The following is a 26860-nucleotide window of genomic DNA, read 5'->3' on the forward strand; positions in this document are numbered from 1 at the left end:
AGGGTGTGCTCCACATCTGTTCCTGCACTGACCACCCATCACTTCAGGGTGATCAGAGGAACAAGCAAAGCCCTAGAGCAACACCTTTCCACGCACAAGATTATTCGTGAACATTTTTTAAAAAGGGTGGAGTACTAGGAAGTCAGAAGGAAAGTCTCAGCAAGGGATAAAGGAGAATGCGGATCAAGGGTGAGAAGAAGGAGACAGTCTGTAGGAATGGCTGGGCCACTCTAGCTGGTACCTCATGCCTAATTCTCAGTTGAAAGTGCGAGAAACTTGTCAGGAAAAATCCTTATGCATTCAAATGTCTCTGACTTTGATTCACAGAGGATGGGAGGCAAAACACGAGAATGTGGGATGTTAACATAAGCGTGGCCATTCTCGCAGGGAGAGAGGACACGCCTGCCCGGAATGCAGCGGTAGAAGGAAGCGGCCTTACGTAGGACGTAGAGATGCACAAAGATGGCCTGGTCCTGTACAGAAAACCACTCACTGTGGGTGGAAGCAGGACAGAATTACAGGAGACGTACAAACCAGAGTCCTGCTAGGGTGAGGGGTCACCACGGGATGGGCTTTCTGAAGGCAGAGCATGTAACCACAAGCAAGCAATCACAGGGCCGGGGACTGGAACTCGCTTTGTGTCTGCTGGAGGTCACACTGGGCTAAAATAGAATCACTTATAAAAATGTTTAACATTCCTAGCTAACAATTTCAGCTCTCAGAGAGGAGAAACTGCCCTTCTAGATATAACTTTAACCAACAAGAAAAAACTGGTTTCTGTACAGAAATTACAGGGACTCAGGGAGAAAGTGACCATGTCTCTTGGGAGTCCATAATAGCAAGGCAGGGGAGCGTTGCGCAAATCCTGAGGCAATGCAATCATGACGAACTCTGGTGCGAAGGAAGCGGATAAGTAAACTCCGAAGCCAGTGTGGCCACACACAAAACTTTCCCATGAGTTCGTGCTTTTAAAAGGACATCGTTCACAAGAGATAATGAGGGACACATACCAAGAACAATACGAAAAATGAAGGTTTTCAGCAAGGCTAAAGCCTCAGCTAATGGGAAATCCAAGAAACATGAGAGATTAAAAAGGGGTTCCATGAAGGGTTCAGTTCAGAGAGAGAAAGAGAATGAGGTGGGAGAGAAGAAGAGAGGGAGAGAGGGAGAGAGGAAGGGAGGGAGGGAGGGAGGAAGGAGGGAGGGAGGGAAGCAGGAAAGATAAAAGAAGGGAATAAGGAGGAAGAAAAGGAAGAAGAGAAGAACAGGAAGTAATAGATCCAAGAAGATGATATAATGTTAACAGGCAACTAAAAGTCCAAATTACCAAAAATTCAAATTCTATCTTATGGAGTAAGAAGAATAGATTTTTGAATTCTAAATGTGCAAAGAAGCAAAGAAGACCATGAAAGGAGGAAAATGGAGCCCACAATAAGTTAGGGAATTAAAAAAAATCTTGGCAGAAGAAATGATTTCAATCCTCTAGGCCCAGACAGATTATAGTCTAGAGTGTGAAAAAAAAATTGCAGATATAATCTCAGAGCCACTGGCAGTGAGTTTGAGAAATCATGGAAAATGGGAAAGATGCCAGAAACCTTGGGGAATGTTCTATTTTGCAATATGTTGAGTTTGGGGGGAAGCCCAACAGATCCTGAAAATAAAGACCTATGAGCTAGATATTATTCCCATCAAGGAGAATGAATCCAATTAGACTCTGTGGTGACCAGGAAACATCTGCTTTTTTTCATGAGGGATGTTGTCAGAATAGAGTCTTCCAACAGAAAATGAGCAGTGTGGAGAGGAAGTCGGAAGCCATGCCATCCAAGGGAGGTGGAGAGGTCTATGCAGCACAGTAATGAAATGACTAAGAAGGGTACCAGAGATTTGATACGCAGTCATGTATAAGGAGCTGTGGAATCAATTTGTGTTGCCTTAGGACACAGAAGTAGGGCTGATGATGACATTTCAGTAGGTGGATTTTTCTGTAACATTTAAAAAGTATTTTCTGGTCATTCATTCAACAAGTGTTTATTGAGCACCTATTGTGTGCCAGAAACTGTGCTAAGTGCTGAGGATCCATGAAAAAATGACAAATACTAAAATATTTTCAAAATATTATATTACCCTCTTCAAATATATATATATACACACTAATAAAAGACAAAGATGCTAATTGACCGTACCTTCGCTATGCCCATCAGCCAATCAGAAGAGTGTGCAAATTAACCCAACAAAGATGGCCGTTAAATTTGCTTACTGCAGGCGGGGCAGCAAAGCACAAGCTGCCACCCGCCCACCGCCATCTGGGCCTGCCATCTACGACCCAGCACGGGATCAGGGCCTGCCATCTGCAACCCGGGGAGCGGGCCTAAGCCAGCAGGTGGTTATCTCCCAAGGGGTCCCAGACTGTGAGAGGGTACAGGTCGGGCTGAGGGACCATCCCCCCCCCCCCGCCAGTGCACAAATTTTTGTGCACCGAGCCTCTAATATATATATATATATATATATATATATATATATATATATATATATATATATTTAGTTCCTACCTTCATTGGACTTAGAGTCTTATGGAGGAAAACAATAAAGTAAACTAAGAAACATAATCACAGGTTATAGCGAATGACAAGAAGGCGAGAATAGAGGATAGGGAGTAACAGAGAATATCTACTTTAAAGATGGTTTTGGGAAAACTTCTCTAAGGAGGTGACATTCGTGCTGAAACCCATATGACAACAAGGGTAGGATTCTGTGACCAGTTTGGGGCAGAGGGAACACGGGGTACAAAGGCCCTGAGACTGGAATGAGCTTCACTTGTTTCCAGAACTGAAAGGAGCGGGGATGGTGAACTTGGTGAGCAAGAGGAGCAGAATGTGGGACTGTGAGAGAAGACTGAAGAGGGAGACAGGAGTCAGGGGAGTGAGGGGATGAGGTGTGGCCATCACGAGGAATTCAAAATGTCTCCTAAGCAATATGGGAAGCCATTGAAAGTTTTAGCAAGAAAGCCATGTGTTCTGGCTGAGGCGTGTGTTCTTTTTTGTTTTGTTTTGTTTGTTTTTAAATACATTTTACTGATTTTTCACAGAGAGGAAGAGAGAAGGATAGAGAGTTAGAAACATGGATGAGAGAGAAACATCCATCAGCTGCCTCCTGCACACCCCCTACTGGGGATCAAGCCCACAACCAAGGTACATGCCCTTAACCAGAACCAAACCCAGGACCCTTCAGTCCGCAGGCCAACGCTCTATCCACTGAGCCAAACCGGTCAGGGCGCGGTACTCCAGCTGCTCCATGTTAGCTGGATCCGAATGGGGCCACGGGGAAAGCGGAGAGCGCTCAGGAGCCTGCTGTCGCATTCAGATGAGGCCACGGCGGGAATTGAGGGTGTGGAGGCACGTCGTCGGAGAGCTCAGTTGCAGTTTTTTTTGAGGTAACAGAGACAGAATTTACTGATGAATTGTTATGGAGTTGGAGGGACTGGAAGCAAAATGACTAGAATGATCTGAACGTGGACTCAGGGGGTGGGCATTTAAGGGCCACCTGAGAGAACACTGCAAAATGGGGCCTGGAACAGGGCTGACAGGACGGACTAGAAAGACGAAGGTTCCATGTGACTTGGTGATGCTGACAACAGAACTCCTAAGAACAGGTGTCCAGTACCAACGTCAGGCTGCAGGGCTACCAAAAGCGCCAGAAAACAAGTTCTTGGTTTGGCACAATTCTTTTTTCCCCCCTCTCTATTGATTTGGGGGGGGGGGGGGGGGGGGAGTGAAAGAGAGAAACATCTATAAGAGAATGAAACATCAATTGGCTGCCTCCTGCACACCCCCTACCTGGGACTGAGCCTGCAACCTGGGCATGTGCCCTGACTGGGAATCGAACCGGCGACCCTGCAGTGCACGGGACAACACCCAACCAACTGGGCTACAATTCTTAAACTGTAACTGGTTATAAACATAATCACATGCACCAATAAATCATTTCTATGGAAACTTACAGTGTTCCCCGTGAAAATAAGGCTACAAGAGGAGTTGTAAGAATACTTTGCTATATATATGTTGTATTCACATGTATATGTTATATATATATATATATATATATATAGCTTATATAATCATACACCTTAGCTTATAACTTAAAATATAGAAAGTACCCATGCTTTCAATGCACATGATACACATTAAGACCCAACAGACACAAATACCACAGATTTTACTAAAGAGAACACAGCATTCTCGTCCTGTTACATCATCGGGAGAAGCCATCTCTTGAGAAGAGAGGTTTTTCAAATGCAATAAAACCTTAAGACTTTTCCATGACAGAATGGATCCCCCAAATCAATCCTCTCGTCCCTGTTTCACTCCCAATAATCTCACCTCCCACCCAGGGAAAAATTCCTGCCTTCAAGTATCATAAATATTGGGTGAGCGGCAGAGCACATGAGCATTTAATTGTGGCGAGGATTCTTCTCGAGTGCATATCAATCTCCCAGAGGTAGCCAGGCCCCGGCCACAGATCACTGCTGAGACTAGATCTGCTGTGCTGCTAGCCCTTTATGCTGCATCTGTCTGGCAACAATTAAACATCAGGGTTTAAACTCCAAATCACAAACAGCTTGACCTCGGCCCCACCGCAAGCTGTGAATAGTTAGGCCACCAAAAATATCACTGAGTTAAGTGTATGTGGGAACCTCACCCTGGGTCCTTTTCTCAATATTCCATTCAATTGACATTTAATTTTCTTTGTTGAAAAAAACTGAGAGAGAAAGAGAGAGAGAGGAGGAAAACTGAAGCCTCGATGTTGGCCAGCAGGTGGGATTTTGCATGTTTCTTATTCGGGGGCCCAGACTGTGGTTTCAACTGCAGTGGGGTGTTTTGTCTAACAGTCTGGGCTGTAGCGTGTGTTGTTCCACAAACAATTTGTCACACCGTGAGAGCTGCATGTTCGGGGACAGAGATCGCTCATACCATATGGCACAATGCGCTGCCCTTGTCAATTACGGCCCTCGGTGGCAGGTGATTCCTCAGGCGGGACGTCGTGAACGCGTCAGGGTTTTGTGTCTGCGGAGTGCCGGGTGATAACCTCTAGCAGGCACAGTCAGCCGGGAAGACACGCCTGTTAACGACCACGAAGCGCCAATGGCCGGAGGACTTTCCCACAGTAGCCGCGTTTGGATGGGTGATTGCGGAAGAGGATGCTTGAAGAAGAAAGAGTTTACCGCCAGATGCAGGTTCTGGCACAGATCATCCTAACGATGCTGCTGCGATAGGTCCTAAAATGTTAACTTTGGTCCCCACCCCCCACCCCCCATTCAACGTTTGTTCTATCCCGCCGTACTGATGAAACGCATCTACAGAAAAGCCCACAGTGAAAAACATCATGGAGTCGGCCAGCTGAGCAAAACGTTGCGAAACAATCCATTAGGGATGGCCTGGCGAGAAGGACGCCACTCCATCGGCAGCGGGCGTGTGGGAGCTCCGCTCTCTAGTCATCCCGCAGCGTCTGCTCACGGTTACCCCGGTTACCCCGAGAGAAAGAGCACGACAAGCTTTGGAGCGAATGCGAGAGAGGCCCGGGGCACAGGGGCCTGCCAAGGCGCAGAATCCGCTGGAGGCATGGAGGACGCAGGCTGGGGCGGGCGGGGCGGGCGGGGCGGGCGGGGCGGGCGGGGCGGAAAGGTGGAGGGGCAAGTTGAGAAACTTTTAAAAAGAATCAGAAAGCAATTCGGAGGGCGGTAAAAGGGAAAGATGGAAGAAAGCAGCCTGTGCCCCTCTGGGAGCTCTGCCCTGCGTCATCAAACCCCCTCGTTTGCCCACAAACGCTAGAAACAGTGGGTTCTTATTTTCCATTTTGAAAAGACAAACAACAATTTTAGGGCAGTTTTAGGACAGAGGATAGAAAATGTTCTTCGCTCCAAATGAACGAGGATATCGGGGAAATGGACCAAGGCTGGGGGAGGAGAACCAGCGCTGGCCGTGACCGCGGACCAGGGCCGGCTTTGGGTCAAGGCCGCCTGGGCGCGAGCTTTCGTCCTCCCTGGAGCGGTTAAGAGCACGTTGGCGGTCGCGCTGCCTCGGTGGGACAGAGCTGTTTGAACACGGATGACGCCTTCCTGCAGATTCCGGAGCTGCGGCCCAGGCAGCTTTCCCAAGGCAGCGCCCACACTTTGATCTTCTGGGGGCTCTGACATCTGTTCTTATTGTCTGCACATTCATCCGCTCGCATCAAAGCTCATGGCGAGACCACGGAACAGCAGTCTGAGGCCCCAGAACCTGTCCAAGGCTAATAGAGCCGAGATTTACACTTTTGAGATAATAGCGTCCCGCTAATGCAAGCCAAGAGGCAATCCGCCCGCCGGGATTATGAAATATCCTACGTGCTGCAGAGCAGGGAACACTGTTTTAGGAATGAATCTTAAATCTCTCAGGCCTGCTGGCCCTCGCATGCGGTGTTACAGCCCAAGTTATGACTCTTTGCTTCTACGTAGGATGTTAGGCATCCTCTCCTCATAGGCGCTCCCCAGTTAAGAAAGAGGTGCCCAGGAACAAGCCTCCCTCACACACTAGCTCTAGTCCCGAGCCTCTGTGAGGCGCTGGTTCCCACCAAAAGAACCCCCCCCCCCCCCCCCCCCCGCATGGCCTGGCTGTCCTCTGCGGTGGCATCTCTGAGCCCTCAGAATGACAGAGCTGGTCCATGGGTCAGGGAGGCCGGCACGGCCCCCATGCCAGATCGATGGCCTGGGCCCAGAAGCCACGTGCTCGACTTGCGGTTCCAAGGCAGTGGTTCTCAACCTTCTGGCCCTTTAAATACAGTTCCTCATGTTGTGACCCAACCATAAAATTATTTTCGTTGCTACTTCATCACTGTCATGTTGCTACTGTTATGCATCGTCATGTAAATATCTGATATGCAGGATGGTCTTAGGCGACCCCTTGAAAGGGTCATTTGACCACCAAAGGAGTCGCAACCCACAGGTTGAGAACCGCTGTTCCACGGTCTTTCCGGAACACAGCTCCTACATGGGGGGTGTGTCCAGCCTGCCCGCCCGCCCGAGTCACTCCTTCCCGTCCCCATCTTGTCCACATAGGCTTTCCATGTGTGAGCTCTGCACGGAGCCAGGGGATTGGCTGCTGGTGGAACGGCAAGCACCATCGCAAGTTATGGAGAGGAGGGATGGTCTGGGGATGGGAGGGAGGCCTGCTCCCCGCTCAGACCCTCTGGGGAGAAGTGGTCTTCTCCATGGACGCACTCCCCTCCCAGACTCCGCACAGCTGAGGGCTCACTCTGGGGAAGACTCGTGGGGTGAAGGCATTCGTGATGCACGTCCAGGTGAAAGGGAGGCGGAAGGGTTTCTTTTGCCTAACTGTCCAGTCTGGATGTGCCGCATTGTTTGTTCATCATCAGTTCATGGACATTTGGGCTGTTTCTACTTTGGATCTACTATTAATAACGATGCGATGGCCATTCATGTCCAAGTTTGTGTATAAACACATGTCTTCGGTTGAGTGGAAACTTTGGGTCATACGGTAAGTTTATTTTTTACTTTTTAAGGAACCGCCAAACTGTTTTCCACAGTGGCTGCACCACTTTATATTCTCAGCAACACTTGAGGATTCGTCTCCTCGCCCGATGCTAACTTTTTTGTTATAGCATTTTAATGGGTGTGAAGTGTTATCTTGAGTGATTTGATTTGCATTTCTTTGATGGCTAGTGATGTAGAGCATTTTATCATGTGCTAATTGTCCACTTGCATATTGGAACAGTATTTATTCACGTCCTTTGCTCATTTTAAAAATTGGGTTATTTTTCTCTTTATTGTTGAATTGAAAGAATCCTCTATATATTCTAAATACTAGATCCTAATCAGATATAGGGCTTGCAAATATTTTCTCTCAGTCCGTGGGCTGTTTTTTCACTTTCTTGATAGTGTCTTTTGACACACAAAAGTTCTTAATTTTGATGAAGTCCAATTTATCTTTTTTTTCCGCTGGTCATACTGTGCTTTTAGTATCATATCTAAGAAACTACTGTCAAATCCAAGGTCACAAAGATTTACATCTATGTTTTCTTCTAAAAGTTTTATAATTTTAAGCCTTGTATTTATATCTTTGATCCATTTTTTAATCTTCACCCAAGGAATTTTTTTCCATTTATTTTTTCGAGAGAATGGAAGGGAGCGAACGAGACAGAGAGAAACATTGACGTGAGAAAGACACATCAACTGGTTGCCTCCTGCACGTGCCCTACCAGGTCCGGGGATTGGGCCTGTAACTGAGGTATTGCCCTTGGCCAGAATCAAAGCTGAGACCTTTTAGTCAGTAGATAATGCTCTAACCGCAGAAAAACCAGGCAGGGCTTTGATCCATTTTTAATTCATTTTCATGGGTGGTGTGAGATAGGGTTCCAGATTCACTTGTGAATAAGCAGTTGTCCCAGGGCCATTTGATGAGAAAACTATTCTTTTCCCATTGAATGTCTTGATACTCTGGTTAAAAATCAATTGACCAGCCCTAACTGGTTTGGCTCAGTGGATAGAGCGTCGGCCTGCGGACTCAAGGGTCCCAGGTTCTATTCCAGTCAAGGGCATGTACCTTGGCTGCAGGCACATCCCCAGTAGGGGGCGTGCAGGAGGCAGCTGATGGATGTTTCTCTCTCACTGATGTTTCTAACTCTCTATCCCTCGCCCTTCCTCTCTGTAAAAAATCAATAAAATATATTTTAAAAAAGCAATTGACCATAGATAAATGGGTTTATTTCTGGGCTCTCAATTCTATTCCATTGGTCCATATGCCCATCTTATGCCAGTACTACACTGTCTTAATTACCGTAGCTTTGTAGTAGGTTTTGAAAATGGGCAGTACACGTCTCTACCATTGTTCTTTTTCCAAGAGTGGAATGGCTATTCTGGGTTAAAAACTTTTAATACACCTTCCACCCATGTTGTGAAACTGGGTTCTCTCTGAGATGCCCCCAAAAAAGAAGTAAAGAGGGAACACAGTGTCGCTTCTCTGATGTGGCTATACGACTTGATCTTAAAATACAAAAGAGCCTTTCTCTTTCTTTCTCTACATTATAGTCCACGATCCCCAGGGGCCTGCACAACATTTCTCCATTTGCAAAACCCAGAATCCATGTCCATGTAAACGTGGTAAAAGGCACCTATAGTCCCTTTTCGCCAATGTCATGCTTCCTGGGCAAATTCCGTGATGGTTCTCAAAGGCTGGGATCCCCCAGGGTCTTGTATTTCTCATAAAGAACCAGTCAGGCCCTTGCCCAATTATTTCCACGCAGGGTCAATGTCTCTAAGAAGCTTAACTCTTGTTGGAGAAAGAAAACAAATAGCACACAGCAGTCACAGAGCAAAAGCAAGAAGAAAATCAGGCACCTTCTACTTTCAGAGTCAGAGGCCATGGCCATTGAGGGGTGGGGATGGCTTACAAACTTTAAAAAATAAAATTCTTAAACGATCTAGCTTTCAAAGATAAAATGGCTATATGGACATAGACCAGCCGTGGGCAAACTACGGCCCGCGGGCCGGATGCGGCCTGTTTGAAATGAATAAAACTAAAAAAAAAAAAGACCGTACCCTTTTACGTAACGATGTTTACTTTGAATTTATATTAGTTCACACAAACACGCCATCCATGCTTTTGTTCCGGCCCTCCGGTCCAGTTTAAGAACCCATTGTGGCCCTCGAGTCAAAAAGTTTGCCCACCCCTGTCATAGACCCTGTAGACAATTGTATGTTTGGCGTAAGTGCCTCACACAACATGAAAGCAGGGAAATATGTGTTTCTCTCTGTGAACAGGTCTTGCAGCCTATACTCCTGACCTTGGTTTCTGATAAATATAATGAGAGTTTTCGAGAATATTACAGAAAGGCATTCGGCAGCATGAATGCTCTGGTACGGGGCACAGGAAGCATGGGGCTGTTCTCCGAACTCTGTATGCGTAACAGCTACAGAGTGAATTGGGGGCAAGAGAGGGTTCGAAGGGCCTTTCTGCTTTCATTGGCTTTCTCAGAAGGTGCTGGAAGGCGTTCATACAGCAGCCACACAAGAGCAAAGCACAAGGCCAGCCTGGTCAGTGCAGCTCAGTGGTTGAGCATCGACTGCTGAACCAGGAGGTCACAGTTCAATTCCCAGTCAGGGCGCATGCCTGATCCCCAGTGGGGGGCCTGCAGGAGGCAGCCAATCAATGATTCTCTCTCATCACTGATGTTTCTATCTCTCTCTCCCTCTGTGAAATCAATAAAATAAAAAAAAAAATTTAAAGCGCAAGCCCAGGAGAACTTGCTGCTCTCCGCCCTCCCCTCTCGCTGCAGACTCCTCCATAAAAGGAAGAGGTCGAGCCGGGAGGCAAGGGCTGTATTTAAAGAGACACTGAGCTGACTCTGGGCAGCTGTGTAACCTTTGTCCCTTTTATCCTTCACGACAGAAGCAGCTCGGGAGAAATTCTCAGAGATGAAAATAACTTCAGCTGAAGACCTAACATCGGGAGAGACCGGACTGTTCCGTTGAAGACAGAAAACTGCAGCCCATGAACGCATGCGATTGCTGCTGGGAGGGCGGGGGGGGGGGGGGAGGGGGGAGAGCGGAGAGGAGCTCGGTTTTAACTTAGAAATACAGTCTTCAGCCACCCAGCCGCGCGCAAACAGACCGAGACCAGCGTGAGATGGGAGCTGGGTATCATCACCTCCGCTGGAAAGTGAAAAGCAGAGGCACCAGCAATGCTCTGGTTGCCACCCCAGTTGTAAGGTTAGGACTGATTTAGAGGAGAAAAGGGCGTATTTTTAGATTCTCTTCCACAGGATATCCAATAATACGGCAAACACTGAGATCAGACGCGATGACAAATGACGCTGGCTGCGCGAGGCCGCAGGCGTGTGATGCTAAGCCTGTCTGGGGCGTGTCTAGGCACTGAAACACTCCGGAAGGGCCCAGAGAGGCCAGCAGAGGTACTGGCCACGTCCTGTTGCGCAGTCACGGTGTGGACCCTGGGTGTGCTGCTCTGTGTCCATTAAACTGTTCCGCCTGAACGTGCTGTTCTAAAGACCCTCTTTGTTCCTCCCGGCCTTGACCACACCACAGCGCTTCCGCCGAGTGTGGGGGTGAATCTCCCTGAGATGGAGCCCCCACCCTTCCACCCTCTTCCCTACTGAGCTTCAGCCGGCTTCCACCCAGGAGATTTTTCCTTGGGGGTCTGCCTGTCTTCATCCTTTTGAAAATCACCCTCCTGGAGACAAGGTCAGAGTCAGGTGACCCCTCCTCCCGCCTGAAAACCGGCCTTCAGCTGTGTGTGGCCCAAGATAGATTACCCTCCTCCTCGCCACAGGGCACGTGAAGTGAGCAAACGCCGCAGGAAGAGCATCCCGACAACGACCACAGCTCTGCTCTAATGGGGCACAAGAAGATTCTAGAACTTCTCTCCCAACCCCTGGCTTGTAGTGATGGGGCGGACACAGGTCAGTTCAAACACGTGAAGGTCTAGAGCTGTGTGTCCAAGACGGTGGCCACTCCACATGCGGCCAGTGTGACTGAGGCACTAAGTGTACATTCTATTTAGCTTCAGTTCATTTAGATTTTAAAATGGAAGCCGTGTAAAATGCCTTTTTGTTACACAGAAATTGGTTTTGGTGGGATGACGCTTGGTTTCAACTCATATATCATGTAAGATATTCACGTTGCAGGGCTCATATCAGCACATATGTTGGTTCTAGTATTTATCAATACTTTACAAATATTGTTTACATGTTGAAAAGATACTATTTTGATACGTTGGATAAAACAAAATATATTGCTAAATTTAAATTTACCTCTTTCTTTTTACTGTCTTAATGTGGGCTACTAGAAAGTTTTACATTACTGGCCTGGCCAATGTTGCTCTGTGGTTGGAGTGTCCGCCTGTACACCAAATGGTCATGGGTTTGATTCCCCATCAAGGGCACATAGCTGGGTTTTGGGGTTCACTCCCGGTCTTGGAGAGTTTGGGATGCAAGCAGTTGATGTGTCTCTCTCACATCAATGTTTCTCTCTCCACCTCCCTCCCCTCCCACTCTCTGAAAAGCAATGGAAAAATATCCTCAGGTGAGGATTTCCAACCATACAAAAGAAAATTTTACATTACATACATGGCTTGCATTATACAGGGTGGGGCACAAGTAGGTTTACAGTTGTGAGTATGTGAAACTGAGTTTATTCTTGTATTATTATTATTTATTAAGTATTCCATTATTTTTCATACAAACAACTGTAAATCTACTCTTATCCCACCCTGTATCCTTTTTTAAAAAAATCTGTTTTTATTGATTTTAGAGAAAGAGGAAGGAAAAGAAAGATAGAAACATCGATGCATCAACATCAATAGACTACCTCTTGCACGTCCCCTACGAGGGATCAAGCCCGCAACCTGGGCATGTGCCCTGATCAGGAATCAAACCTGTGACCCCTGGGTCTGCACTCAACCACTGAGCCACACCAGCCGCTCCACCTTGTATTTTTTTGTTTAATATATTTTATTGATTTTTACAGAGAGGAAGGGAGAGGGATAGAGAGTTAGAAACACCGATGAGAGAGAAACATCGACCAGCTGCCTCCTGCACACCCCTTTCTGGGGATGTGCCCACAACCAAGGTACATGCCCTTGCCCGGAATCGAACCTGGGACCTTCCAGTCCGCAGGCCGACGCTCTATCCACTGAGCCAAACCGGTCAGGACCGCCTTGTATTCTAGAACAGTGCTAGCCTATGGAACAACTGAAGGTCTTCAAAGGCCAGGAGGGCAGAGCTGCCGCAGGTCCGGGCAGGACAAGAGGAGGCTGGGAGAGGGGCTCACATGCCGCATGCCTCTGGTTTTCATCCAAGGGCTTAATTTTTTCCAAACAACCAGGAAGAATGAAAATGTTTAAAGCTTGAATTTTTTATTCGGTAATAATATTTAAAATGTTCACCTATTGCCAACTGGCCTTCTGCCCCTAAAGTAAGTTCTTCAACTAGGGAATAGAGCGACCTTTGTGTACAATGATCTAGGGCAGGACTGGCTCACCTGCAGCCCCAGACTCCTGGGACCACTTGGAGCTACTGCCAAGAGTCCCCAAATCCATGCAGGCCGAGCCCTGCCATTCGATTGAGTAAGCAACCTCCGGCACTACCATGTTTCAAAAGGATGGGTGTTGCTTGATTAATGAAATGTAAGTTCATCTTCATGTGTTGCTGAATTCAGAGTAGTTACGGCAGTGGTTCTCCACCTTCTGGCCCTTTAACTACAGTTCCTCATGTTGTGACCCAACCATAAAATTATTTTCGTTGCTACTTCATCACTGTAATGTTGCTACTGTTATGAATCGTCATGTAAATACCTGATCTGCAGGATGGTCTTAGGCGACCCCTGTGAAAGGGTCGTTCGACCGCCAAAGGGGTCTCGACCCACAGGTTGAGAACCGCTGAGTTACGGGATCAGGATACATTTTTTCAATCAAAAGAATCAAAAACTCAGTTACTCATGCCTGGGCTCTGTGGAGTGGTGGGTCTTTGCTAGTCCATTCCGTGCCTTTGTGCAAATTAGAGCAAGGTATGCCCGGGGTACGGCCTGCACCAGCAGCCTGCTGCAGCCTGCTACAGTTTACTATTCAAAAAGCTCTTCACACTGGGAAAGGCTTAACTATCCTGAGAAACACCCAACAGCCAGCAAATAAGAAACAGATGCTCCACCTCCAAGGAGCCCTGCTCTTGGCATTGTCCAGGGTCAGAGTTCATGCTTTTGACCTGGAGGCTGGTGAGGTGCACTCCTAGGTCTGGGCCAGGTCTGGGGGCTTGGGCGGGCCCACCATGGGCTCTCACACCATCTATCCCTGGGGGAGCACAAACAGGAGCCGATGGCCTCATTTCCCAAAGGTTCTGGAAGGAGCAAAGTGAAGTTGGAAGGAAACTGGAATCGGGATTCTTTTACCTTTAATTAAGGAATTCGCAGCGGATGGAAAAATAGGCTATGTTTCCTAAACGTGTTGGAATTTATTTAAATTTAGAACCGGGTTTTTCAACCTCGGCACTATGGACATTTTGTTGATCCTTTTTTTTTTTTAAATATATTTTATTGATTTTTCACAGAGAGGAAGGGAGAGAGATAGAAAGTTAGAAACATCGATGAGAGAGAAACATCGATCAGCTGCCTCCTGCACATCTCCCACTGGGGATGTGCCCACAACCCAGGTACATGCCCTTGACCGGAATCGAACCTGGGACCTTTCAGTCCGCAGGCCGACGCTCTATCCACTGAGCCAAACCGGTTTCGGCTGTTGATCCTTTTTTTGAAGGGGCTGTCCAGGCAGCACCAGATGTTTAGCAGAAACCCTGGCCTCTAACCCACCAGACGCCAGTAGCACCCCCTCCCAATTGCGACAATCAAAAACGTCTCCAAACGCTGCCAAATGTCCCCCGGAGGGTAAAACTGCCCCAGATGAGAACCACCGACTTAGAATGTCCAAACATGGTTTGTGGCATTAGCTGATTTCCATCCTTACATATCCAGCTGCAAGTACAGGGACTGGAATCTGGCGCATGTGGATTCCAATCCGGCCCACGCATTACCAGCTGGGGACCGGCGGCAAGTTACTTAACATCTCTGTACCTCGATTTCCTCCCCTGTAAAATGGGGCAATAACTGTGCTGTCCTCAGAGAGATGTGAGGATTGAGAAGCTAAGGCTCCTAATAGGGGATCAGGAAACAGCAGCTAGCGCACTCCCTGCGCACTGGCCTCATACAGGATCCCTGGGTTTCTTCTCATTCCTGGGCCTCTGTCATGTGACAGCCAAGACCTGGGCTCTGAGCTCAGAGCCCAGAGTTCACACTCCAGATACAAGGTGGAACAAGCTGCTTAACTCTGAAGCCCTAGTGAGAGAGAGAGAGAGAGAGAGAGAGAGAGAGAGAGAGAGGACTCAGGAAAGAAATGAGCACGCAGGCCCAAGCCTCTCCACCGTGATCAGGTGCTGCGAGCCTGCGTGTGAACGTGGGGAAAAGCAAAGTTTTCTAAAACCGCAACAAAATCATGGTCTTTCTTAACCTTCCTCCCCTACTGCTGCCCCACCAATAGGGAATGTGCTGGAACCCCCAAGCCCTCGTACCTCATGTTGTGGCCGCCTGAGGAATTCCATCTGTTCCTCCCACCTACCTCCTGGGAATCCTCTTGCTTCTGGAAGCTCTCCTGGTCCCCTGGGGCTGTGCTGTTCCCAGGGAGTCACCCCAGGTCTCGCTGGGAGAATGAAGCCAGACTTCCTTCCCTGAGGCGGAGCAATGCCCTCCCTCCCAGCGGTAGGTACGGGCCTAATGCGGCCACAGAGTCCTGCGAGCCTTACTGTCCTCAGCTGTGAAATGGGCGGTCAGCCAGCCTGGCAGGACGCGGACGCAGGTGCTCCTCATTCACGCCACGCGGGCACTCCTCTCTCCCTGCCTCTCCACCCCACTTTAAAACAGGCCTGTTTATCTTTCTAAACCGTGCACTCCCCCAGTCAATGACTATATCCTGTTCACGCTCTCCCCTCCCCGCCACTAATTCACAATTGAATACCCTCTATTCTACATAATCACATGTTCCATCGCTCACAGCACATTAGCAAAGTCACTAGGAAAGCTGACGGCCAGCCAAAGGTGCTACAGAAGCACAACGTTCTGACAGGGAGAGAGCCAACGGCCAGCAGTGCTTCTCTTCAGGAAACAGTTCTACCAAACACACGTGAATAGAAGCAACTTTAAAGGTTCAAGACATAGCAAACGCACGGCTGACTCCCAACTGCCATTTAGCATGCTCTGCATTACGGGATATAAAAACCACCCCCATCTATGGAATGTCGGGCTGACAGCTAAGACAGTCAACGCCTCCATATTCAAGATCCCACTATTTCTGGTTGTGCCAAAAAAATAAACAACCGGCAAATTATTCATCTCTAAAAAAAAAAAAAAAGCATTCACACTTTAAAAAAGTGGGATGAGGTGGAACTCCCTCCTTCTTAATAAGGTGTCTAGAGCTACTAAAAGCCTTGCATGTGCAGAACAGTTGCTAAAACGATTCCCCTGGATTGTGCAAGCAGGGAGACAGGGACCACTGCTGAGCCCTGGCCTGTACCATTCACCAGACTTGGCTTCTTTCTCTCCTGCTGCATCGGAGGCTGGACTCCCCCGCGCCCCTCCCCCGCCTTCAGTTTCTCCGTTTCCCGCAGGCAGATCTTCTGTGGGCTCCTGGTCAGCCCCTGGCGCCTGCTTTCCCTTTGCTCCCCTTTTCCTTTCCCTTTGCACCTTTTTGGCTGCAGATTTACCCTCTCCTGCCGCCTTTTTTGGCTTCGAGTCCACTTTTGCAGGAGCAGGTGTGGCTGACAACCTGGCCCACCTCCTCTTGGGTGCTTCTTGGGCCGCCCCCTCGGCAGAGCTGACCTTCCTCTTGGGCATCGTGGAGGCGGCCCGGCCCAGAGTCCGGAGAACAGGGGCTGCCAAGCTGCCGGGGCCCGCGATGGGGGCAGTGGGAGGACCTGCCCTATTCATACTTGTATCCCATAACATAGTTCCTGCCACAAGGCAAGTCCGCAATCAGCGTTTGTTGAATGAATGAATGAATGAATGGGGAGGAGGGATTGGAGCACGTGACCACTTTAAACTCTCCAAGTGGGACAGGGTGGGGGTTTCTTTCCTTCTCGCCCTCCTCTGGCCCTACCCCACCTCGCCCTTTGCTGGGAAAATACACTTTATAAGATGAAGCAAAGACTGTGAGGTGAAGCAAGAGCAAGTCCAACACCTGAGACATGACCCGCGTGACTTCCAGCAACACTTTTCCAGGCTGCACTCGACATGCACCTGGGTAAATAGATACATGGATACTGTTCCAGAAGGGAGCCAAGGGAACAAAGAAGACCCTTTGGGGAAGTGCAGCGGCTGGTTTCAAAATAGCCTGAGGCCCTGGGAAGATGGGGTAGAAAAGTGAGTCTCCTCTTCTCCACAGCTTGGCGCTCACCGGGCCTCAACAGCCCATCCACAGTCCCTGGGACTAACCCAGGGTTTCCGTGCAATGAGAAGTGGGGAGGCTCACCGCCTCCCACCGAAAATCCTCGTCACAGCCCAGACACAGGCTTCTCACCGTGCCCCAGGGATCAAAAGTTGACTCAGGGCTTGAACATCTTGCTCAAGAACATTTGTTCCCCGAATTCCTCTCTGAGCTTTCCTTTGCTTGGTTTCAACTTTTAATTTTGCTCTAGTCTCCAAGGCCCTAAACCAGGCTTCCTGTGGTGTGTGCTCAGGACCATTTATGGATGAAAGTCCTACACATCCCTTGCTGTCTGTCAGTTAAGCTATTAACAGGGAATCAACGTCAACTGTGGGAATCAAGCTGAGCACAGATACGGTCCTTTGCAGCACTCCTTCAGTTATTTCAGGAAACACCCCTTTGTTCTAAAGTAGTGTATCAGCTGGGGCCCAGCCTTCCACAGGCATGCCCTGGGAGTCTAAGCTACTCTCTTCCTCATTCTCGTTTCCATTGCCTATTCCACGGTACTTACCTCTAGAATAGTGGCCAGAAAACTGGTAAGGGTTGCACGTAGGCACCAACACCCCAGACTTTCAATTCAGATGGAAAGAAAGAAACTCCATTTTTGCTGTATTAGTTTCCGATGGATGCTGTAACAAATTACCACACACTTGGCTGGATGGTCAGATCTAAAATTAGTTCACCAGGCCAAAATCAAGGTGTCTGTAGGGCCACACTCCCTCTGGAAGCTCTGGGGGAGAATCCTTTTCCTTACCTTTTCCAGCTTTAATTCATGAAAGCCAGTGAACAGTGAAGAGCTATGGACACAAAGAAGGGCAAATGAACTAAATTCCTGAGAACACTGGGCACAGAAAAAAAAAGAAAAGAAAGACCACTGGAGAATTTGAATTCAGTCAATATAACTGGTCTAAACAGAAGCACGCAGGAGAAAAAATGATTCAAAACAAAATATTAGGAACTCAGGAGTCAATATCAAACAATCTAGCATATGTGGAATGAAAGAAAGAAAACAAACCGGGCAAAGAAAGAATAAAAAACTGCGCAAAATAATTATTGGAAGACTTAATAGTCAGAAACTTCCTAACTTAACAAAAGACATTAAACCACAGGTTCAATAAACTCAGCAAATCCCAAGCTTTGTCTGAATACAAAGATCGCTCCCAGGCACATCATGGTCACTGAAAAATCAAAGACAGAAGGAAAGCTCATAAAAGAAACCAGAGGGGGAAAGAGACACTTTATATTTGGGGGCAGAGGAAGGAGAGACATAGATGGCAGTTGACTTCTAATCAGAAATAAGAAAACCTAGAAGATAATAGAATAATATCATTAAAATGATGAAAGAAAAATAATAAATGTCAACTTAGAAGCTTATAGCCCGTGGAAATATACTTCAAAATGAGGGAGAGAAAGAAAAAAAAGATATTCTCAAACAAACAAAATCTGAGAGAATGTGATACCAACAAATCCAAAGCTCAAGAAGTAAGCCATTCGGTTTACATCACTACAATCTCGACAGGTTTTTTAAGCTAAAGAGACAGTATCTCATGTGGGAAATGGAATCTACAGGAAGGAATGAAAAGCACTGGAAAAAGCAAGTATGTGGGTAAGTATAAAAGATTATTTTTAATTTTAAAAAGATGTCTGAATGTTCAAATGAAAATAATAGCAAGTATTATAACACATGTAGAAGTAAAACTCATGACAAAAATACCACTGAAGAATGGAGGGATAAAATGCAATTGCAGTGTTTAAGGTTCTTGCTTTGTCCAGGAAGTGCTGTAATATTTATTCAATGTTGACAATGATATATTAAGGTTGCATATTGAAATAAAACAAAGAGGCACAGCTAAGAATCAAAAGAGGAGATAAAAGGAATATGAAATAATAATCTATGAGAGGACAGGAAAGAAGGAACCAAGAACACATGGGACAAATATGAAACAAAGCAAGATGATTCATAAACCCACCCTATCAGAAATTATATCAAGATGGCGCATGTGTACTGGTGGCGGTGGTGGTGGGAGCGAAGGTCTGTGCCCCGAAAGCAGACCGGCGAGAGGGCGACCAAAGCACCGGCCGTCTCTGCCACTTCCGTGGAGGAGTTCAGGGGGATGTCGCTGCTGGTTGGGCCGCGTCCCAGGGATCACTACTCTCGGAATCAAACATAAATCCAAACACTGCATATCAGAAACAACAAGAGACATGAACCCTTTGGTCAGAAGCTGAACACTGGGATCTGGCTCTACATTTTCAGGAAAAAGCTGGTGGTGATGGGATCTGGGGGGAAACTGGTTACATTCAAGGTTCTGCTCTATCAGTGGAAGTCACACAGGGCCTCACTGACAAATCAGAAGAAGAACGATTTGAAGACATGCCTGAAACCAGTCCCCTGACTGATCTGCCCACATGTAAACGCAATAAACTTGAAGAGATTGCTGACTCAGTCGCCTCAGCTCTCTCCTCACCTATCCGCAGGGAAAAGCTGGCTCTGGCCTTGGGAAATGAAGGTTATATTAGAAAGCTACTGCAGCTCTTCCAAGCTTGTGAGACCCTGGAAAACACCGAAGGCTTACACCATGTGCATGAAATTGTTAGAGGAATCTTATTCCTAAATAAGGCAACTCTGTTTGAGGTAATGTTTTCTGATCCATGTACCATCCATGTCGTTGGATGCCTTGAATATGACCCTGCTTTGGCTCAGCCAAAAAGGCATAGAGAATTCCTGACCAAAACTGCAAAATTTAAGAAAGTTATGCCAATGACAGACTCTGAATGAAGGTAGAAAGTACATCAGACTTACAGGATACAGCACATTCAGGACATCGTTTTGCCTATGCCATCCGTTTTTTTGTTTTTTAAATATATTTTTATTGATTTCAGAGAGGAAGGGAGAGGGAGATTGAAACATCAATGATGAGAGAGAATCAATGATGAGAGAGAATCACTGATTGGCTGCCGCCTGCACACCCCCGACTGGGGATGGAGCCTGCAACCCAGGCATGTGCCCTTGGCTGGAATCAAACCTAGGACCCTTCCGACTACAAGCCGACACTCTAGCCCAGCCGTGGGCAAACTACGGCCCGCGGGCCGCATCTGGCCCGTTTGAAATGAATAAAACTAAAAAAAAAAAAAGACCGTACCCTTTTATGTAATGATGTTTACTTTGAATTTATATTAGTTCACACAAACACTCCATCCATGCTTTTGTTCCGGCCCTCCGGTCCAGTTTAAGAACCCATTGTGGCCCTCGAGTCAAAAAGTTTGCCCACCCCTGCTCTAGCCACTGAGTCAAACCTGCCAGGGCTATGCCATCCATTTTGAAGAGAATTTTCTTTCTGCTCTGACATCTTTTATTTAATTCAACAAATTTTAGATAGCATGTTGCAGGAAGATGAGGAGCTTCTGTCTGGTTTTGGCACAATTAACACATGATGGTAAACTGTGTGAGTTGACATTACAACCTCAAAACAGGGATGCATTTTCCAAATCTTTGGCAAAGTTCAGGATTCTTCCTGCTCTTGAAATTGTAATGGGCATGGATGATTTGCAGGTCAGGTCAACTGCTACAGATACATTTTCTTACCTAATAGAGTTTAGTCCACCCATGGCCTGAGAATTGGTCATTCAAAAGCCCACAGAGTGACCATGATACCCTTCCTTCTCATTAATGTAGTAACTGAACAAATGATCTGTGATCCTGATCTAGGAGGTGCTGTTCAGTTCATGGGACTTCTTTGTACTCGAATTGACCCAGAGAACATGCTGGCTACAACTAATAAAACTGAAAAAAGGTCAATTTCTACATTTCTTCTCCAACCATTGTATGCATGTCCTCACAGCCCCACGTTTGACCAAAACTTCAGAAGACAAAAGGGAAAAGAATCATATAGTTGGATCTAACAAAAAACAGCACCATTTGTCCTGATAATTATCAAACAGCATAGCTGCTTGCCTTAATTTCAGAGCTACTCGTAGCATTTTGTGTGGAACATCATGCATATCACATAAAAATTATATTATGAACAAGGATTTGCTAAGAAGAGTCTTGGTCTTGATGAATTCCAAGCACACTTTCCTGGCCTTGTGTGCTCTTCGTTTTATGAGGCAGATAATTGGCCTTCAAGATGAATTTTACAGTCGTTACATCAACAAGAGAAGTCTTTTTGAGCCAGTTGTAAATGCTCTTCATGCTCTTTTGGATACAGGAACTTGGTACAATCTGTTAAATTCAGCTGTAATTGAGTTCTTTGCATTTGCAAGAATGGAAGATATTAAGTCTTCTACTGCACGTATAGTTGAAAACTCTTATAAATCACTTGAATTGATGGAATATGTTCGGACATTCCAAGGATTAAAGACTAACTATGAGCAAGAAAAAGACAGACAAAATCAGAACCTGATCAGTGTGCCATCTGTCCTGCGCAGTAACAGATTTTGCAGATGCAAAAGCCTCGGAAGAGGATGAAGAAATGGGGTTTAATGAAGGTGAAGGGGACGAAGGAAAAGCAGTTGTGGCACCAGTGGAAAAATCCAAGCCAGAAGATGTTATGAAAAATGTGTGAAGACTAAGAAAGCCAAAGACAGTGAAGACAAGGAAAACCGTCCCAGAATGACAGCTTCCGGTGGCTTCCCATTTCCTTCCCCCCCCGCCCCCCCCCCCCCCGCCCCCTCGGCCAGTGCTGACGGAGAAGCAGCGCAAAGAGCAGACCTGCAGTGGCCCCAACACCACCGGCAAGTGCCAATGGAGCCTCTTCCAAAACTACACACTTGGCTACATCAGTAACAGCCCCCAAGGGGAGTTTGGTTGGTTCAGTGGATTGTCCAGAGGAAGAGGAAGAAGAAGAGGAAGAAGAAACACCCTCCAGGAAAGACCTCATCTTAGCTCATAAAATATTGATGGGGGACCCTCAGCATGTGGTCTCACTAAAATGCTGCAACTGTTCAATGAGCTGAAACTGAATCAGAAAGCCTTCTCACATGAACGTCTAATTAGACAGGGAGTAGCAGAAACGCAGGGTATAGCACCTAGGAGATGTTAGTTCTGGGGAAAAAATGGGCTTCCTAGGAAGTTGATGGCTTGCTAGTAATTAAGCAGTTTGCCCTACAGGCTATCAAAAAAAAAAAAAATTAGTAACCAAACCTCCAAGATAGCTTCTCAGCAAGGAAACTCTCAGGCTTTGGGACCCTGTTAGGTTGAAAATAAAATATGAATGCAGAGTTGCTTCGGGGTGGCTGTGGGGAAAGTGGGGGCGGGCGCGGGGGGGGGGGGAGGGTGTATTGTTCTAGAAACAATTATAAAACTTCAGAAAACCCAATAGCATTACTTATATAATGGTGCTGGCCGTGTTGTTCTCTTAATCAGCTGCCTCTTTTTAAAAGAAGCGTATGGAAAACATTGTTTTTTTTAACTATCATAAGAGAAGAATGAAGTTAAGCTATTGGGACCAGTTCTTTGAAGATTTAACAGAAATTCAGCCTTTCTATGTAGTTGGAGGGAAGTGCACCCCGTATTACAGCACATGTTGAGTTTTCCGCACCAGGATTTTTCATATGTATTTTGATGGAAACAAACAAGCTGGATTCAAAATAGCTTTGTTCATGTGACTTTAAAATCAGCGCTTTTAGAGATCCAGGTGCCAGGAGCCGTACAGCAGCACCCCATGATTTTCTCTAGAAACGGAGAAGGTGGAACAGAGTGTTTTCAACTGCCTACGGCCCAGGCCTTTGTGGAAGATACTTTGAAGTTACTTTCTGCTTTGTTAGGGAATTGTCTCTCTCCCCAGAGCTGCAGGCAGTTTGAAAGTGCCATCTATGCAGACTACTATACAGAGACCAGTGATGAATAAAGTGGAATTTCATATCCAGAGGCCATGTTGATCCAAGAAGTTACTTCACTGTCAGACTCAGAATGCAGCCCGCGAAGCTTTTCCATAAACAAACAGGGTGTGATGGGAAAGCTGCTGTTCTTACCAAGCAAAAGCGCATTCCATGTCTGCAAATGAATTTAAAATAATAATTTGAGGCAAACAGTGAAGAGGTTTTATTTTTAGAACAAGCAAGTTAGCTGTAAATATTTTTAAATGTTCGTTTGCTCATCTGTGATCTGAGATAATGCTGAGCAAAACATCCCTCACGCGACAAGTGAATGCATGGGGGGGGGGGGGGGCTAAAAATCACGATTCCAGCTACAATCTTCAGATCACCCTTGTAATGTGTTATGGGTCCATTTTTCTTGGAATAGCTTCCACTGAAGCCTTTTCCTTGTTTTGGAGATTCTGTAGTCAATTTTCATTTTGACTGTTTGGAAAAGATGGGCTGTCCGTGTTAGTCAGTGCTCCAGGCACTGCTGGTCCGGTAGCGAAAAAGACAAAATTCCAGCATTTGTGATGCCTCTGTGACAGAAATATAAGGCGATGTTACTGTATTAACATGAAAAACGCGTGTCTCTACCGAGAGCATGTCTGAGGAGAGATTGTGTCCTCACGGCATTGCGCCAAGCGGAAGCCCATGGTGCACAGTGGTGTTTTCACTTGATTTGCTGGTTGCTTCCTCTCAGAAGTCAGAAACAATGACTGAGGTGGCTGTGTCCGCCTCCAGACCTGGAGTTGATCTCTTGCCTTACACGTTCCTCTTAGTTTTATAGCATCTCTCAGCCTTTGCAGCCTCAGGGGTCCTGGGGCAGCTGGATCCAGCACCTCCTCATTGTACAGAGTCTGCTCCTGGGACTCGCTAATGAAGGTACACTTTCCCAGCCAAGGCTGGGGCTAAAGACCACAAGACACTGTTGTGAATGGATGTGGTTCTCAGAGCTGCGGCAGGATAAAGCCAACCCAGAGAAGAGGACAAATCCAGGAGTCCACAGAGCAGAGGAGCCAGTGCCCTGGGGAGCCTTGGGCGGGCCTGCGTTAGGACTTGTCATGCAAGCTCACAAATCCCCTCATGGTTAAGCCATCCGGAGTTGGGTCTGTGGTTCCTTGCAGCTATAAGCACCCTCACTAATGCAACATCCCCAACGCCCCTTTGTTTTCAAGAACGTGTGTGGCTCTAAAGCACCCCATTTCCCAGAGCTACTGGCCAAGGAATTCTCCCACAAACCAATGAAATTCCCAGCCTTTGTGGTCAAATGCTCTCCGTCTGCCCTTTTCTTTTTCTTACCTTTATCCCCTGGGACAACTCTCAGACACTCAGTACATTGAAATCGCTCTAGCATTATTACCAACAGCCCCATGAAGACACTTGAAGAGAAATAACGCTTTGAACTAAAAGCGCGTCTCCTAGTGTCATTGGATAACACAAAAAATAGGACTTAGCCGTAGACCCCCACTGCGTTATTCAGCGTCTGGCTGCTTTGGTGAGTGCCAAAGTGCCTTTGGGCCTCCTGAGCGCTTCTTTCCTTTCCTTGATTGCATTCAAAAGGACTAAAAATAAACAAGGCATGTTCATTACTAAGGGGCATTCATTACTTTGTCCAAAGAATCAGGAGGATCTATTTTCTGAATTCACTCACCATAGTTTCCCAAGCAGCCACCATGGGCACAATCCTTAGCACTTGTTGAAAATGTTCTTTCGTGTAAACTGCAGTGTCCCTGGAGCAAAGTGATGAGATTGTCCTGGGGCCTGGAGGCAACAATTAAGCCTTTTTTCAAAAGATGTGCAGATAAGACTGCTTGGGAGGTTTGAAACAACTTTATTCTAGGAAGCCCAGCCACTTCTAAAAAACACGGGGTTGACATTTCCTTTGCCTACCCCAGGAGGAGGGTGTCCCCTGCTTTGTTAATTCCTATAAGTTGTACTTAATTTTTGTCATAGTGGACACAGAAAAAGTACAGAGAATAATAATAAAACCAACCCCCATCCAGTAGTTATAATGATTGAACAAATGCTAACATACTGCCATCTTTCTGTTAAATATAATCATAATGATGGATATCTCTATTTGATGCATGAAATAAGTTGTTAAGCTAAACTCATAGTCCCATTTCCATTTTTCCAATTAAACCTATCAATTATGAGCTTTTTGCAACCATGATTTCAAAACAGAAGAGACAGGTTCAGAAATAGACCAAAAATACTCCAAACAGGACTTCAACAGGGCTTCCCTGCTACCTCCACAGGGGCTGTGGCAGGTGAAGGAGTCTGCATGGGGACATTAGCATGGGTTATTTAGAAGAGGTAAATGCTCTGTAAGCATCAAAGGCACTAGACCTGAAGATTACATGTTTTCGGAGACTGCAGGTCTCAAGTTACTCAGGTCTATGTTTTGTGAATTTCCTTTAATGCATGCGTACCCTGAGACTATTTTATAGCGTCTTCATTTTAAATCACACCCATACACAACTTGAATTGCAGAAGTTTGAAAACTAAACTCCATTTGTCCCCTACTTAATGAACACAGGGTCCTATCTCACCTCTGCGGGGCGTGGCTAGCTTTCCCTGCTTCCATACATGACATCATCAGGGTCTCCTCTGCTCCCAGGCCAGCCATACGGTCCGGTCCGGCTGAAAATGTCTTTTTAGAGCACGGACGGATCTTTGCAGCCTTCCCTGGTTTACAACCCCCTAGGATAGAAGCAGAGTTCAGAAAAGGGTTAAGCACTCTGTGGACAGATGCAAACATCCCTAACAAGAGCTGTCTCAGTAATTGTCTTCCTTCCCCGGCAGGAACAAGCCATTGCTTATTGATCTCGCTTTAAAGCAAAACCGGCATCTTCTCTTTCTGCTGAAGTGTTGCATCTCGGAGAAGCTTAGAAAAATAGAACTCGAGTTCTGGAAATAGCCAGCGGCGCTGGTTACACCACTTTGTGAATGTGCTGAATGCCACTGATTTGTACATTTGAAAATGATTAAAATGGCCAATTTCATGTTATGTATGTTTTACTACCAATTTTTTTCCAAAGGAGGTTTCGGAAAACAAAGAATGGTTGCACCATGGAATTGTGGGAAAAGAGCCTTTTATTCTGCCTTTTGGGCCAACAGCAAGCGGAGCTGACACCGCGGCACTCGCTAGTCCCGCGTGCGGTTCCAGGTCTCTGACGCTCTGTGGATGGAGGGCCACTCGGGCTTTCTGCCTCCTGCACCACGAGGAGAGCAGGATATCTGGTGATAAAAACCGTAAGCGAGTCCAAATTTCCAATATGGTTTTACTCTGCTTCTGGACAGACCACATCCGTTGTTTTCTCCATTTTGGACACCTCCCGTCACGGTCACCCGCTCATCCAAGTCCGTATGGCATGATTTTATATTTTAAAAAATCCGCTTTCCCCGTGTTGGGCCATACTGTTTCCTTTGAAAAGCTTTCTCTACCAGCACATCCTGGAGATCAGGGTGCTGGGGAAAAGCCCTCACAAAGCTGTAATCGAGTTTTGTGAAACTTGAAGCATCTGTTTCCCCCGATCCACTAGTCAAGGACTCCAGAAAGGTAAGAAGGCGATCCGGTTCGTTTCATTACGATGGCCTGTTCCTGGGACGTGGGTGCCCCAGGAATACCTGACGACCGCAGCCCCGCAGAAAAACAAGCCATTCGCATTTCTCCCTGACGTGACTTGCGTTTACAACCAGCGGGTATATGATGAAAGTTTATGCTGCTTTTCCACATAAGTTATTTTTCCAACTGAAAATTGCTCCCAGCTGTTCTGACCCACATGTGTTGGCAGCCTGTGCGGTGAGGGCCACTTTACAGGTGATGAAGCCTCAGACAATGAGGTTTATGCAACTTGTATAAAAGCTGGTCAAAACCCACTATCCCTTTGCACTTCTAACCTGGCCCCTCCCAACACAAACAAAAGAAGTGGCCTCTCCGGAACTTCCCTTGGGGCACAGTTAAAGGGTTTCTG

The 26860-nt window shown here is 46.7% G+C and overlaps 1 protein-coding gene and 1 pseudogene across 1 annotated transcript; one reads left to right on the plus strand and one right to left on the minus strand.

Annotated features, from left to right (window-relative positions):
* Positions 1–5118: 5118 nt before the first annotated feature.
* Positions 5119–16435, minus strand: LOC118669454 (non-histone chromosomal protein HMG-14-like). The gene is made up of 2 exons (XM_036335546.1): positions 16116–16435; positions 5119–5197 (listed from the first exon to the last, which is right to left on the minus strand). Exons 1-2 carry the CDS (start codon positions 16433–16435, stop codon positions 5119–5121), a joined length of 399 nt encoding a protein of 132 aa, XP_036191439.1.
* Positions 16436–19015: 2580 nt separating this feature from the next.
* On the plus strand, positions 19016–21980 carry LOC118669455 (annotated as a pseudogene).
* The last annotated feature ends 4880 nt before the right edge of the window (positions 21981–26860 follow it).

This window comes from Myotis myotis, unplaced genomic scaffold (assembly GCF_014108235.1).
Source record: "Myotis myotis isolate mMyoMyo1 unplaced genomic scaffold, mMyoMyo1.p scaffold_m19_p_14, whole genome shotgun sequence".
In the NCBI taxonomy this organism is placed as follows: domain Eukaryota; kingdom Metazoa; phylum Chordata; class Mammalia; order Chiroptera; family Vespertilionidae; genus Myotis; species Myotis myotis.

Excerpts from the sequence above, each read along its gene's own strand:
- LOC118669454 (XM_036335546.1), bottom strand. The coding sequence starts at position 16,435 with ATGCCCAAGAGGAAGGTCAGCTCTGCCGAGGGGGCGGCCCAAGAAGCA. Across the intron at positions 5,198-16,115 it reads GAAGCCAAGTCTGGTGAATG|CATCCTCTTCCGCAATCACC; the intron begins GTACAGGCCAGG and ends TTCTTCTTCAAG.